The 13,662-nt window shown below is 41.0% G+C and overlaps 1 protein-coding gene across 1 annotated transcript in view; it reads right to left on the minus strand.

Annotated features, from left to right (window-relative positions):
* The window catches only part of prkci (protein kinase C, iota), a 38,147-nt gene extending 24,691 nt beyond the window's left edge, over positions 1 to 13,456 (minus strand). The window contains exons 1-2 of the mRNA XM_074651743.1: positions 13,087 to 13,456; positions 1,465 to 1,586 (exon numbers count right to left, since the gene is read on the minus strand). Of these exons, the coding sequence (XP_074507844.1) occupies positions 1,465 to 1,586; positions 13,087 to 13,169 (205 nt within the window). The 5' untranslated portion in view covers positions 13,170 to 13,456. The remainder of the gene's footprint in view (positions 1 to 1,464; positions 1,587 to 13,086) is intronic.
* Between the last annotated feature and the right edge of the window lie 206 nt (positions 13,457 to 13,662).

Here is a 13,662-nt window from a genome sequence, read left to right on the forward strand (position 1 = left end):
TATGATTTGCGATATTAGAGGGAATGATCATTTTTACATCATTATTTTCATTGAGAAACATTAAAATAATTATGGTGTGATTTTTGCAGGGATCTGTACTAAACAAAGATGTTTTCTTAAGTCTGTAGAATATGATGCGAGTCAGGACATCTCTGTAACACAACAATATAGAATTTAAAATGGTATTTTGACATATTTCACATTTAACAAATATTGCTCCTCCTGCAATCTGAAAATTGCAATAGGTCGTATTGCGATTTGGATTACATTTTTTATTAATTGTGCAGCCCTATCAGCAGCTAACAATTATTTTCATTAGTTATTAATCTATAGATTATTTTTTCAATTAATCGTTTTAGTCTATAAAATATCAGAAAATTGTGAAATACAGCCATCACAACTTCCTGAAGCCAAATTTGGACAGCAGTTTGAAGGTGGCATGTCTTCAAATTGCTTGGTTTTATCTGATTAATAGTCCAAAGCCAAAATATATTCAATAAACTATCATATAAGACAAACAAAAGCAGCAAATCCTCATAGGTGAGATGCTGAGACTAGTTTTGTGTTTGTCAAATTTGGGCATTTTTGATAAGAATAAAACAATTAATGGGTTATAAAAATAATCATAATAATATCAACTGACTAATCATTAATCGATTGGTGGGCTGTACTTTGGATCTATGACTGTTACTACTAGTCTCCCTGTGGCACATACAGTTTAAATGTTCATTAAAAGTTGTTGTTTGTGTTTACATTAATCATAACTAAACGTTTAATAAACACAGAGATAAGATACAGTAAGTGCAGATCACAAGAAACACAGGCCTGTTGGTGGTATTAGTTACTTTTAAACCAGGGTTACAGAAGTATTAATTAACACATTCTCTAATTATGGTGATAATGACTTGAGTTCACATTGCAGAGCCGTGTGCATGTGGTTCCCATGGATGGGGCCGTAGCAGAGACAGCTAGAGTACTTCATTATGAGCATCAAGCAGCTTTTCTCTCTCAGACAGGCTAATGACTCCAGTGATTGTATGTGGGTGGCGACCAGTGGGAGCTGATCTGAGTCTAATGAGTTTGGGCAGGCTGACCTTATCCTGAGCAGAGCGGTCTGACGGCTCCATCTTTCCTATGACACTGTTACTGCTGCCTGACTGACTAACTGACTGACAACATGGAATCGTGGTGTGTGGGGGGCTGTACTCGACTGGCAAGAAAAGACTGAGTCTCACAGTCATGTGACAAGGAAGCGTGTGTGCTTATGTGTTCATATCAACACATGGCACCGTCAAATGCAGCTAGTGGCCTCTGAATCTGTTGAATCTTGATGATGTCACATTTTTATTTAGTAAACACATTTCTCCCGTAAGGTGAATTTGGTCTCCTCTTGAAGCACAGATGGAGAGAAGCAGTAAAGGATGGAGAGGTGAGGGTGAGGGTGAGGAGGGGGGGGGGGCGTACCTTCCTCATCGATCCACTTCATGGTGAAGAGCTGGTCGTTGTCCATGGAGCACATGTCCTTCACCTCCCCGTACAGACCCTCGTATGAGATGGACGGCTCAAAATGAGTGATCATGATGTCCCTGCAGAGACGACAAATAAGTCAAGTATTTTACTCAGGATGCACCAATCCGTCGTGTTGAGAATCAGTTACAGTACATTCAGTCATAACGAGTCAACGGCTCAGTTTCATCACCGCTTTATCAGACCAACAGCAGACCGTGTTACATGTAAAGAGGTACGTCGATTTTCAATTTGTAAAAATGACAGCACTGGTATGAAATCGGTACTCGGTATCAGCAGATCACAGTTAGGGACATTTAGGAACGTCATCTTGGGCTTTGAGAAACACTGATCAATATTTTCACCATTTTCTGACATTTTATAGAGCAAACACCTAATCGACTAATTGAGAAAAAATAATCAACTGATTAATTGACAATGAAAATAATCGTTAGTTGCAGCCCTAATTTAATGTGATTTCACTCAACAAAAATGGTATCTGTTTTTTAATCTGAAGTAGTGAATTTGAATTTGACATATTACCACTGACAGGAAACCAATATTAAAGACACACTCCACAAAACCCCAAACACACTAATTAGATAATGTTACTAGGGCTGTAACTGTTAAATATTTTCATTACAGATTTGTATACAAACCGTCAGGAAATAGTAAAAATCACAATTTCCGAGACCCCAAGGTGACATCTTTAAATTAATTTACAATTATACAAAACACAAAAAACAGAGAATATTTGGTAATATATGAATCCACTGTTTGCTTACTTTAGACTAGGGATGTCAATCGATTAGAATATTTAATCACGATTAATTAACCATTATTATCAAATTAATAACACATCTTTTATCTGTTCAAAATGGGACTTAAAAGGGAGATTTGTCATTTGCATGTGATTATCATAAAGTGGGCATGTCTGTAACGGGGAGACTCGTGGGTACCCATAGAACCCATTTTCATTCACATATCTTGAGGTCAGAGGTCAAGGGACCCCTTTCAAAATGGCCAGGACAGTTTTTTCTCACCAAAATTTAGTATAAGTTTGGAGCGCTATTTAACCTCCTTCACGACAAGCTAGTATGACATGGTTGGTACCAATGGATTCCTTTGATTTTCTAGTTTCATATAATACCTAGCTTTAAAACTGAGCCTGCTACAACCTAAAAATCGCAAGTTCCGTTAATGCGTTAAAGAAATTAGTGGCGTTAAAACAAATTTGCCTTAACGCGTTATTATCGTGTTAACTTTGACAGCCCTATTTTAGGCATTAAGTTCAAACACTCCCTCTGTCTGATGCATTCAAAGAAAAACTGGAGAACACCAGACTTTTCATGGAGAGAGAAAAGGAGGTGAGAGAGCGTTAGTTTCCCCAAACGCTGTGGTGTGTGAGTCACAGACAGTCTGTCACATTTAAGTGTGCATTCATCTGTACAGCATGATTGTGGGTGTGAGAAAAAGAGCAAAATAAAGAGCGACAAAGACTGAAAAAAGAGTGAGAGAGCCACACATTCGGGCAGAGTGAATCCCAGTCGATGGTGGTTGTGGTTGTATTGTGACCGCTTCACTTAAGGCTCACTGTCCACCACTGCACTCCATCACTTCCTGGAAAGCAGTCAAAACACTTAATCAACAAGTGCATCACCCTCTGCCTCTTCAGTTCACACATACACTCAAACATTATGATGAGACGTGGGAGAAGGAGCGTTGACTAGTGGTGGGTGACCGGGAGCATCTATGCCTGTAGGTGGGATCATCTGTCCCTCGTCATTTCATGGCAGCGTTAGGATTGATATCACATGCTTTCAGCCCTCTGGCCAGCCTCAGCGTGGTTACAACCGAACGATGGGGGATGGAGATGGTACGCTTTTACAGGTCGACAAGCGACATGGAGTCTGAGCTCAGGAAGGAGTGGGGAGACAGAATGGGCCAAAACAAGAGGATAAGGAGGTGGAGTAAAACAGGGAAGTGAAGAGGGGTTGTAAAAGCTATCCCACCAGCCAGGGAGTGACCCACAAGGACACAGACCTTTACTTCTTTTACTGCCATCGTCAAAGATGGACCCAGTTTTTCATCAACTTGAGAGCTTTACAGCAGGATGATAAAATTCCAACACACCATCCACTTTCAAGGACATCTACTGTACAAGTCCAAGGACAGCACAGAGAGTATGTCAGGTCACTGTAGGGTCAGTCGCTGCCAGGAGCAAACACACACAAATAACACCAGACTGTGATTTATCAGCTGATATTTCAGTTTCACATCAACGTTGAGCATCTAAAGAGTGCAGCTTCCGCACAGCATGTATTAAATTGTCTTGATTGAAAATCACACATCAAGAATGAATAAAGCGGCCTGAGTGAGAATAAACTGACGTAAGTCTCAGACTGATGCCTCCTCCTCCTTCCTCCCTCTCTTTTCTCACCCTCGTCCTCCATCCTGCTGGTGTTAATCACTGCTTGTGAGGAGGGGGGGGGGACTGGCAACTACTCTCCTCTAAGACCAGTATGGCAGCTCTACTTCCTCCTAAAGCACTGATAACAGCTGAGGATAGACAGTGTATGTATGAACACACACAAGGTTCCCACACTGTGACTGTAGACGGTGTATTAATGGCAGCAGGCGACTATAACGGTGTCACGTGTAACTGGACCTGAGCTGTGGGTGTTCATTAAACACTGTGTCTACACTGTAGTTAAAGTTTAGCCACGTCTCAGGTGCCTCAAACAACATCCTCTGTGACACAGATACAAGCTCAGCTAATGGCTACAGCAGGTACAGGAAAGTGATTAAAATATATTAGAAGGGAGTGCCCTGCTAGCCGAATGGTTACGGTGCATGACATGTAACCACAACGTTGATAACGTCACCCAAATCAATCGATTAGGGTTGTCAAATTTAAAGCGATAATAATGTGTTAACGCAAATACGTTTTAATGCCACTAATTTCTTTAACGCATTGACATATGTTATGATTTGAGCATATTTTTTTATGCTAAATGCAGTACCTGTGAGGGTTTCTGGACAATAGTTGTCATGGTTTTGTGTTGTTAACTGATTTCCAATAATAAATATATACATAAATTTGCACATTGATAAGAGTATTAAATACTTGACAAATCTCCCTTTAAGGTACATTTTGAACAGATAAAAAATGTGCGATTAATTTGCGATTAACTATGGACAATGATGCGATAAATCACGATTAAACATTTAAATCGATTGACAATCCTATCATCGATTAATAATTTAAGTTGTTTTATCAAGCAAAAAGGTCAAATATTTGCTGGTCCCAACTTCTCAGATGTGAGGATTTGTTGTAAAGTTTAAACAATTTGTCGATAAATTGATTAGGTGATCAACAGAAAATTAATCTGCAATTATATCGATACTCGTTTCAGTCATTTTTCAAGCAGAATATGCCAAACATTCAGAAGGAAACAGAGTAGTGCGATTCCTCAGAGTGACTAAGGCAGAAGGATTTTGCAGTGAGACTGGGAGCTCGTCACTGGTGAGTAACTAGGAGGAAGCGGCATTCCACACAGACCTGGCATTCCTCTGCTGTGTGCCGTCCTGCAGTACAGCTAAATTAAAAGGGAGGAGGAGGAGGAGGAGGAGGACGAGGACGAGGACGAGGAGGAGGAGGAGGAGGAGGAGGAGGAGGAGGAGGAGGAGGAGGAGGAAGAGGAGGAGGAGGAGAGTGCTGGCCTGTGCCCCTGGTGTCTGAACTGCCGTGAGTAGGAGTCAGCAGCCCCATCTGCCCAGCATGAAGCCATTCGTCACTGGTGAGTGCTCAAGCAGGAAGAAGACTCTGGGTGTCTCTCTGGGCTTCCATGAACACCTAGGACCATCCATCTCTCTGTCACCGCTGCCACGCCTGGGTATGCTCCCCCCGCAACACCTTCACACACCCAAGGTGCATGTGCTCGGATATCCAGAAGCAAATACACACACTTGAGTTGGAAGCAACGTAAACAACACCCAAGCAAATACAGAAACGCACATGCTGAAGTTACCAAAACAACCACCAGGTCAGGGTGAGTGAAACCTAGACTGCAGGATGCTCTGGTCTCCAGGCAACACGGCTCTCCTGTGCTGATCAGGAGGGAGCCTCGCTCCTCGCAGCACAATAGCACCAACCAAACGCACTCCCGCTGAGCCTGAGACAAGGTCACTCAAAGCGACAGACAGACACGTGTGTGCAAACACTTGAGCTGCATTACACACAATGTGCGGGACGTGTAGACGCTGCTACAGACAATACATCACATGCATGTTGGCAGCAGCTGCGATACTCGTTAGTGAAGATGTGTGTCAGCGGATGGTTGGGTGATGGTGTACGACTTTGTGGTTCAGCGCTTGAGGGGCTTTCATTGCAAAAGTAAATGGCAAGACAAGGAACGCTTCCCATATTTTAAACAAAGCCGAGCCTTGAAGCACTGATGCAGATGGCAGCGTCTTTGAAAAGAAGAGCAACTCCTTTCAAAAGAGGAAAATATCTGAACTGCTCCGTCGAGCCGCTGTAATCCCCGTTTCCTGCCAAACAACATGCCTTGCACAGGAACCCTGAAGTTGATCTGGCACATAAGAAGCCTTGTGTTAGTTGGTGCTGGCAACTCTGCAAAATAATGTTTTTTTTCTGGCCTGACATACAGAAATGTTTTGTTTTTCAAGAAGACCTGCTACAGTATGAACTGCTTTGAGTTGCATGCTTACTTTTAGGGGTGTAACAATCCATCGAACTGGATCGATGTATCGAGTCAATGATCAACAATCCAATATCATCGATACAAAGTGAAAACATTGATACATTCATATTTAAGATACGCCTGTATTTTGAAATTCCCATGGCACGTCTGTTTCACCATTTCCGTCCAAGCGTAAAACTTAAACAGAAATTAAAATTCCAGTATATAATGTATATAGTATATAAACATACTAGATAGAGCTGACTAGACCGGCCCCATTGTCATTAGAGTCCCAGCTATTTGAGTCAGTATCGGTGCGATATCCAATCCAGTATCAGTATCGGAAAATATATAAAATGTAACTGATTGTGATAAATGGGCATATGATATCATCTCATATCGATCACAGGCCCCTGAATTTAATCAAAATCGTATCATAGCAGACTTTGTGACATCAGCAAAAATCTGTCGTTGTCCAAAGTGATGAAACTTGTGATTTAAACCCCTAGAAATAGGCTGACAAAAAGGTTTTGTGTGACAATATTGTCAAAACAGGACTAAGGTAAGCCGACTGGTAAACACAGAAAGAAGAGATTGTCAGAAGATTGCCGTCCTGAACCCACACATACAGACTCCTCCAACTAGAACAAAATATTTGGTTAAATATCTGACCAACACACCAACAACAGAAGGTCTAACTCTTTGTGAAACACTTGCTGGTCCATTCAGGCAAAACAAAATCGTTAAAAGTATAACTTATTACTCACTCACATTACAATGATAAACATTTTCTCTCTCTGCACATCGTGTATTTACTAACGAGATCCAGAGACAACCTGCAGGATGAGGATCAAGGTTGATATGGGCATTTTTTTTGATGAACTGTATTGTCTATAAAGCCTTATCTGTTTTCGCTCCTTTGTTTGTCAGCTGTCAAAAACACTCCCTTGTGCCCCATTAAAACACTTGACATACATACAAAAGACTAAAGGAAGCAACACATAACAAGCCGTAGAGGGAAGTTATATGTGTTCTTAAAGGGGAGCTATTAAACTGGAGTATAAGTGGGCACTGAGCAGCTGTAAATATAATAAATTAAAAAAATTAAAAAAATATTGGACTTGATATTGATAGATATAATGTCGGATCAGGAGTGGGGCAAAAAAAAGAGGCAGTAATCAGATCATGTTAAACTGTAAGAAATAATAGATTTAAAATAAATCACAAATCTTAAAAACGACAGAATTTAAATAGTGAACTGTAACTGAAGTGTTATACAATGTGTTGTCTCTATAGACAGTGTAAGGATTATACACAGAAGCTGAGCTGAAAAGATAATTAATTAACTTTTTAAGCCAAAATGCCAAATCTTTGCTTGTACAAGCTTCTTAAAGTTGCAGTTTTCTCTTTATTATAAAAGTGTAAACTGAATATGTTGTAGACGTGTTTCTTGTATACGAACATTACTGGATGCGTGTGCATTCAGGGGGCAAAAACGCTGGCAGAAGTTGTAATTAACGTTTGGTTGACCCTACGTTCGGAGTTTAAGCTACCCTTCAAGTCCCTCTTGATGGACGTCGCCAGACACTTTTTCCTCAGCGATTCCTCAACGATTCCTCAACAGGTATAACGTTAATACAAAACTGGAGACTTGGATTTTGGTCTTGTTATTAGTACAACCAGTCACACAGCAGCTATTTGTATGTCGGGCAGGTGACCATCAACATTAGATCCCTGTCGGCTCCCTATTTAATAATGTGTTGCTGGTTGCTAGCTAACATTAGCGGTCAGCCCTCAGTCGGAAATGTTACACCAAAAGTCTATACATTATTGCTGATGTGTCCAATTCATATTTAAATGAACGTTAGCTAGTGTTAGCTTCCACGGCCGCTTGTTGTTGTGACCACGGGGGAGGAGGAGCAGCTGCCCCGGTAGACTACCACACGTCTTCCCTTAAAAATGTTACGTTACGGCGTACCAGAGTGAGCTTTCCCCCGCCGTAGACGAAATTTAGAGCTGTAACAAAGTCGCTAAATATATATAAATATTTCCACCGAGTGTGGGTCGATCAACCTGTTGTTGATCAGTTCATTGTTATCGATCAATGGAGCATGACATTGTAATCAATCAATGGAGCATGACAGCTCGCCATGACCACCCGCTGCTTTGCTAGCGCTGTGTGACTAGAATGCTTTTGCCCATCAGACCTGGATCCATAATCTCCTTCTGTTTTTCGCAAAGGCACATGATCGCCTCGGAATATTAAACACTTTTAATCCATCTTTTCTGCGGTTGGTGCAGTTTACTGCACAACAACTCCTTGTCATCTCTGCTTTGGAGCTTGGCTCTGCTAGACATGCTGTGCTTTCTGCCCCCTAGCTGTACGCTAGGGATGTTATTAATTAACCGTTTAACCATGAACCGACATTAAGCATTTTAACCAATTAACGATATTGGTTAAACGGTTAAAAGAAATATCAATAATTAATTGAAAAGCTGAATGGCTCAGAGGAGCGGCTCGTCACTTTAAGGAGAAAAGCTGGTCCACCTTAATAGCCCGCCTTAAGAGGCGGAGCCGGAATTGCAGGATACAGGAAGTCGACTCCGGTCTCTCGAGCTCGCTTGAGTGGTGTGGAGCGGAGGTGTTGTAGCATTTATTCACCGACAAATAAACTGTACACACACTGCTACACCTACATTCATAGCTATAACGCCACAGACAATCCCACACTCACCGACGCCACACACACATGGTCTGTCGGACACTCGTTAAAGTTTCACCGCGCTGACAGACTGTGTGTTGCGGTGGCGAGCACGAAACCACCGGCAATGCTACAGCTGCTATCGTAGCACAAATACACACACTGTTTGTCGGATACTCGCTAAAGGGATGCCGGGCAGTGACACAGCTGACAACCTGCTAAACTAAACTAAATGTGCGGTGGAGACTTTTAATAGGAAAGTTGCTGCATGTCCGCGACACTACACGCAGCATCGTGGGTGGTAGTAGCTCTCCCAACGGTGAACTGAGGTCTCAGTTGTCAGTTGCGCTCATACACTGCAGCTGGCGCACCGCTGCATGCGAGGCACAAATCTCGTCAGTTAACGATTAGCGGTTAACGAGGGTCGGTTATCGGTTAAGAAATGTTTTTTAAATTATCATCTCTACTGCACGCACATCTCTGTTATGACGTTGCACAGAAACCCGTCTATAGCTTTGGACTTTTGGTGGGTTGGGGGGGGGGGGGGGGGGGGGGGGACAACAACCCATAAATATGTCAATTGGGGCTCTGGGAAACTGGGATGGACAGTCTTCACTGTTTTCTGACATTTTATAAAAAAAAACAATACAAAATTATCAGGAGATTAATTGATAATAAAAATAATTGTTAGTTTCAGCCATACCATACTTTTAATTTCAGTCCATCTACTACCGTTGTACACTATCTGCATCACTGTCAGTTTCTAGTCATGTGGTCAGTTCATTGGCAACCGTTTCTATAGACATTCAGCCTGAACGAAGACGAGCCAGTGACAGGCTGAGACTGCTACAGGCTGACACCAGTCTGCTGATTCTGGCACTGAACGACAACAGACATGCAAATAGGCATGAATGGACTCAAAAAGGACATTATACTGAAAATAGCTGAGCTGAGACACTATTACCACAGAGTAAGGCCTTTGGGAGAGTCAGGTTTAATTTGGTATTTTTCAGGTTTAAAGGATAAACAAAGAATCACTCTGTCCGCTGGTTTCATTGATTACTACTTTGAAGCACAGAATGAGACTAACCACTAAGCAGTGTTTGGATGGCGGGGAAACCTGCAGACCCTCTGACCATTATGTCACATGTTTACTAGGCCTGCATCTAACAATTATTTTCATTATTGATTAATATGCCATTTATTTTTTTGATTAATTAAATAGAATATTAATCATGTCAAAAAAGTGTGAAAATGCCAATCACAACTTTGTAGAGCCCAAGATGACATCTTCAAATGTCTAGTTTTGTCTGAAGCAAAAGCTCAATACCCCAAAATGTTCAGTTTACTATAATATGTGACAAAGAGATGCAGCAAACCCTGAAATCTGAGAAGCTGGGACCTGAGAATGTGAAGCATTTGTTTCACTACTTTTGCTTGAAAAATGACTGAAACAATTAATGGATTATCAAAATAGTTGCAGATTATTTTTCTGACAATGCTCTGGCAAGTGAGTTGCTAGATTTACTAGCCTGACATGGCATTTTACTTGCCCAGGGCAAGTGGGCAAACCTTATTATTGAGTCCTGAATATATTGATTCTGTGAAACTCTTAATATCCCACTAACTTCTGCAGGGAAACAATAACATCCTTGATAACATCCTGGCTTAATGCGTCCCGATAGCCAAACAAAAATCTTACTGCATTCCCTCTTTGGCAGCATAGCTGAGATTCCTCAGCAGCAACCTCATAAATACTTGAGATGCTTTGTTCTGTGCGTTGACACCTAATGATCAGCACATATTACAGTGTTCCTGAGGTGTGTCACAGAGCGAGTGAGAAATACAACAGGTCTGGCTTTGGTGACTTGCACTTCACGTTTTTCAAGTCTTGGCTGGGCTCCAATCACGGGCTCCAATCACTGGCTCCATCAAACAGAGACGGTGGAGCAGGGAGTGTCCTGAAAACTACTGGGTGACCAATGGTTTCCATCGTCACATCCAAGTGCAAAACCAAAACACAGCTGATGGGCCTCTGCCAGGCTTGGTATGACAAAAACTCAAAGCACTGGCATCTCCATACCCCGTACATGACATTATCAGAGATCAAAAGTACGTTGATATTTAAGCGTTTGTAATCTATTGTTAGTCTTGTGTGCAAGTTTCTATCTCCTTCGAATAGTGTTTCTCACAGCTGCGCTCTGGGGCTTGATTTAGGTAAACGTTGGGCGCCACACAGATGACTGGTTAGGGCTAGAAACAATTAATCAATTAGTCAATCGACAGAAAATTAATCAGCAGCAAATGAGATGATCAGTTAATCATTTAAGCTTTTAAATTAGGCAAAAATGTCCAATATTTTCTAGTGTCAACATCTCAAATGTGATGATTTGCAATTCTCTATTTCATATCATTGTAAATTAAACATATTTGGGGGGGGGGTTTTGACTGTTGATTAGACAATATAAACTATTTGAGGACAAACGTAGGGCTGTCAAAAGTTGTGGGTGGCATTTTCACTATTTATTTGACATTTCATAAACTACGTAATTTATTACTTAATCAAGAAAATAACAGGTGACTAGATAATGAAAATAATTGTTTGCAGTCCTAGTTAGGGTTCAGGTTGGGTTATGATAAGGGAAAACACAAATACCGGTAGATGGGGAAACAGAGATTGTATTGTGAAACTGAAAGTGATATGTTGTATTATAAACACTATATTTCTGAAATACTTGAGAATACCATCTGACATTAACAGTTCAGCTTGACCTAACATTGTCAGCCAGTCCAATATCATTAACATCAACAACAAAACCCTAATTTGTTTTACCATTCCTCAACAGTTATCATGATGGTATCCATGTCAATAAAGACTGTCTAAATTTCCTGTTGTCAACTTGTCAATCCCATGCCCAATGCCAGGCAAGTTAAAAGACGTTATCCAGTGTATATTAACATGCCAGGCAACGTAAAAGATGTTATCCAGTCAATATTAACATGCCAGGCTAGTTAAAAGATGTTATCCAGTGTATATTAACATGCCAGGCTAGTTAAAAGATGTTATCCAGTGTATATTAACATGCCAGGCTAGTTAAAAGATGTTATCAAGTGTATATTAACATGCCAGGCTAGTTAAAAGCCTTGATAAAACAGGGCTAGTGAAGTGGGCACAATCTACCAGTGACAGATAGATATGGCCTAGATCCATGGTACCTCTCAGCTGTTGTTTATGTCTCTAAGGGCTTCTTATGATGTTATTTATTTATTGGTGTATTGTGAATACTGTGTTTTTGTTGTTTGTTTGTTTGTTGTTGTCTGACTTGGTGGCAATCAAATTTCCCCACGGGGATCAATAAATCTGTCTATCTATGACTAGATAATGAAAATAATAATTGTTTGCAGCCCTAGTTAGGGTTCAGGTTGGGTTATGATAAAGGAAAACACAAATACCGGTAGATAACAGGGAAACAGAGATTGTATTGTGAAACTGAAAGAGATATGTTGTATTATAAACACTATATTTCTGAAATACTTGAGAATACCATCTGACATTAACAGTTCAGTCTTGACCTCACATTGTCAGGCAGTCCAATTTCAGTCCAACCTAATTAGTATTTCCATTCCTCAACAGTTATCATGATGGTATCATGATGTCAATAAAGACTGTCGTGATTTCCTGTTGTCATAATGTCAATCCCTAAAATAACAAAACGACAAATCTTGTTGATTTGCCAAAACTGCCAATAAGAATTGAATGTTAGCCAGTGCTTATTAACATGTAGTTAAAAGCCTTCATGAAACAGGGCTAGTGAAGTCAGCAGTGACAGATAGTAGTAACTAACAGCTAATGCTAGCAACTGTTAGCTAACTAGCTGAGCTCCAAAGCTCTCAAACTGTGTCAGATTTAAAATATAAGCACGTTCAACAACTAGTCTGGTTTTGACTCAACTTAAACCACTTGACAACTTCACCGTGTGGCTGACACATGTCTTAACTAACACAGAGAGTCTGGACAGTCTCACCTGCCTGGTCAAGGTGGTACCCAACATTAGCCTTTAGCTGGGTTAGCTAACGTTAGCCACCTGGTTAGCCAGTTACAAGTCTAAAAGCATCTACTAGTTGGCTCACTGACTGTAAAGATGACCTGCTGTGGAGGAAGGGTGGTTTCTTACCCTTTATAGTAGGCTTTGACCCGGACTTGGTGTGAGTTGTCTCCGGGGTGGGACATGGTGCTGTCCCGCAGCGTCGGCATCATGAGCTCAGCCGGACTCAGTCAGTCGCCGCTACCGCTCAGCCTTCCTCTTCCTTCTTTACCTCTCTCTAGTTAGTGTACCACGCCCAGAAACACTCTGTTTTTAAACTCCGTCGACACACGGAGTGATAAACGAAGCAAGTGTTGATATAAATGTAGAGTTTGGTCTTCCTTAGAGAAACTAAAATAACATGTAAAGTAAAGAAAAACTTGCGGAGGTTCCGACCTAACAACAACTCCCTACTGCAGAGGCCTGACGACGGACCGGGCCACTGGCGGAATGCTAGGGGGGGTGGCGCATACACACACACAGACGTTAAACAAATATTACGTTGAAAACATTACTGTTTATCACATATTTTAAGTTCATAGAGTATAACAAAATCAGTATAATATGTTTAACATCTTGGATAAGTTTATAATAATATATTAATGTAATATATCCTTTGCCTGCATTCCCGACTGTACCAACTGACGCACTTTATGTGGGTATGTG

Source organism: Sebastes fasciatus, chromosome 11, assembly GCF_043250625.1.
Source record: "Sebastes fasciatus isolate fSebFas1 chromosome 11, fSebFas1.pri, whole genome shotgun sequence".
NCBI classification, from domain to species: domain Eukaryota; kingdom Metazoa; phylum Chordata; class Actinopteri; order Perciformes; family Sebastidae; genus Sebastes; species Sebastes fasciatus.